The 2,384-nt window shown below is 53.2% G+C and overlaps 1 protein-coding gene across 1 annotated transcript in view; it reads right to left on the minus strand.

Annotated features, from left to right (window-relative positions):
• ZSWIM3 (zinc finger, SWIM-type containing 3) overlaps nucleotides 1-1,461 on the minus strand; it is a gene marked incomplete at its 5' end in the record, with an annotated part of 1,829 nt that extends 368 nt beyond the window's left edge. Inside the window, one exon of the mRNA XM_010282634.1 lies at nucleotides 58-1,461. Within this exon, the coding sequence (XP_010280936.1) occupies nucleotides 58-1,461 (1,404 nt within the window). The remainder of the gene's footprint in view (nucleotides 1-57) is intronic.
• Between the last annotated feature and the right edge of the window lie 923 nt (nucleotides 1,462-2,384).

Consider the following 2,384-nt stretch of genomic DNA (forward strand, 5'->3'; position numbering starts at 1 on the left):
GAGGGGCTGCCCGGCACAGGGCTGAGTAGCTGGGGGGACATCTGCACCACCTCCCACTCCTTCAGGCACAGCCAGTAGCCCAGGTCCGTACAGCTCTCCCGGAGCATGGCCAGCATGCAGCCCATCCCTGCCGTGGCAGCCCACCCAGCAGGCTTGGGGTGCTCGGCAAGAGTTGGAGAGGCAGAAATGAGGCCTGGTTCTGCTGCAGCACCCATGTGCACATTGGGCTTCTCCCAGAGGCTGCTCTGACCATCCTTCTTGGTGCTCGAGAAACCCTGGTTCAGGCTTTCCAAGCCTCTGGAATCTAGGCAGTCTGCACACTCCAGAAAACAAGGAATGCTCGCCTCCAAGGACAGCTGCTGGCCAAAGAGACTGGCTATTTGGTGTGTGATGAGGTCCAGGCTGTCCATGTGCATGCTGCAGCAGTGGAGACCTTTCTCTGCATGCATGCACCACAGCAGCTCGCAGGAGAACCAGTTGGCTCGCAGGTAGTCATACAGCTCTGGGCTGACCACGTGCTTCACCAGCTGGGACAGGGCATCCAGACTTGCAGCTGAAGGGGAAAACACGGCCTTCTGCAAGGCCAGTGTCAAGTTCTGCTTGAAGGAAGAGGAGATTTCTGCTTCCTTCACATTCTTCTCAAGCAGTCGGACAGTGTGATAGACAGAAAGGAGGACCTGGGCAGAGGGAAAGGGCTCGTGGAGGAGGGCTTTGTGAAAGAAGGACATGTCCACAAAAACAGCCTGGACCTTATGCCACTCGGGGTTGAACTCCTTGAAGACAGTCAGCATTTTCCTGATGCTGTGTCCTGTGTCATCCTTCAGCAGTGACAAATGCACCACTTTCCCCACTCGCTCCTTACTCTCTACAAGGAAAGCATAGAGAACGTGACCCCCCTCGCTCGGCGCCTTGTGCAGCAGGAGGGTCTCAGGGAACTGCATAAACGAGCTCTTCATCTTGCTGGTCTGGAAGCTGATTCTCTCCAGGCCATAGTCACTGTCTGCGCTAATTGAGGCCAGCGAGCCCCTGTCCACCCTCAGGAAGGTTTTCATGACCTCAGCAACCCTGACAAGCGCTGAGGCCGAGGCACTTTCCTTTGCTGCCTCAGGGAGCACGGGAGCCCTGTGCGGAGCAAGCATCCCATCCACTGGTTGTCCTGTGACTGCGTGCGAGTCCTCAGCCGCCACAGTGCTGCTTTTGGTCCCACCCGCCTCCTGCTGCTCATGCAGCTTTGTTGCGGGGCTGGCATGTGGTGCAGTGCTTGCCATCACAGCAGTGGCTCTGGTCAGGGACAACACCAGGTCCGCATGGACATGGTTGCTGTTCAGTTCGCTGATCACAAGCTGATCTATGTCCTCCTTATATTGCAACACAAAATAAGCCGGACACAAGCTGGGCTGTTGCTTTCTCTTCTTGCTGTACTTTTGAGTCCGAGCACAACCGAACTTCACCTGCATGAACCTGTAAGTGTTGAGAAAGCATTAATGGAGGGAGCAATGATGGTGTAGGCTGCCAGCATTTAGTTTTGACTTTTCTTGCATGCCAACTCTATATTCAATTAGTGAGCACACAAAAGCCACATATGCTTTTGTGTGCTCTTCCACCTCTGCAAGTGCCTGCAGCAGCAGATCCAGCAACTGGCCTTGGAGGGCCCCACTGAGCGCCTGATCCTGGCCGCCCTGAGCAACACCGTGTGCGCAGCCACTGAGACCAGCCGCAGGAAGATGCATGCTCTCCTGAGCAACCTCGTGAACAACCATATGCCAGCCCACAGTCAGACATGTGGGCTGGCTTTCTGCTCAGCAAAGCCTGGGGTAAGAAAACTCAACCGCTGGAGAAACGAAGGAACCGAAGAGTTGCAACAGCCACAACCAGACACTACAAAGCAGCCCCAGCTCTCATTTCCAACGGTGCCTCTGTTTCTACTCTCCAGAAACAGCAAAGCCATCAACAAAAACTTGATACCTGTGTGTTTTTGTGTCTTACTCCCTTAAAGCACATATAAGTTCTGCAACTCCTCTGCATCTGGAGGAGCAGCCTAGAACATAGCAAGAAAGGCTTCAAGGGATGAGATTAAATTATATTTTAAGAAGGCAATGCAAGCAGTTGTGTAACTGGAGAATGACCTTGCAGACTTTGCACATACAAGATCCATTGACTTGGATGGAAACGAGATGGCGTCACAAGCATCACTAGACCTGCTCAGATAGGCGAAGTCTGTAGAACCAAGTACTGTGAGAGGGAAACCTGACAACACCTTTCCATTGCAGTGATGTAAAGGCAGCTAGGGAATGCTAACAGATGCCAATATTTAGTGTCTTGCTACTTCAGCGGAAAAAGGCAGGAGCTATAGTTAGCCAGCAATGTCCCAGAAGGATGACTTC

Source organism: Phaethon lepturus, unplaced genomic scaffold (genome assembly GCF_000687285.1).
Source record: "Phaethon lepturus isolate BGI_N335 unplaced genomic scaffold, ASM68728v1 scaffold51722, whole genome shotgun sequence".
NCBI lineage: Eukaryota > Metazoa > Chordata > Aves > Phaethontiformes > Phaethontidae > Phaethon > Phaethon lepturus.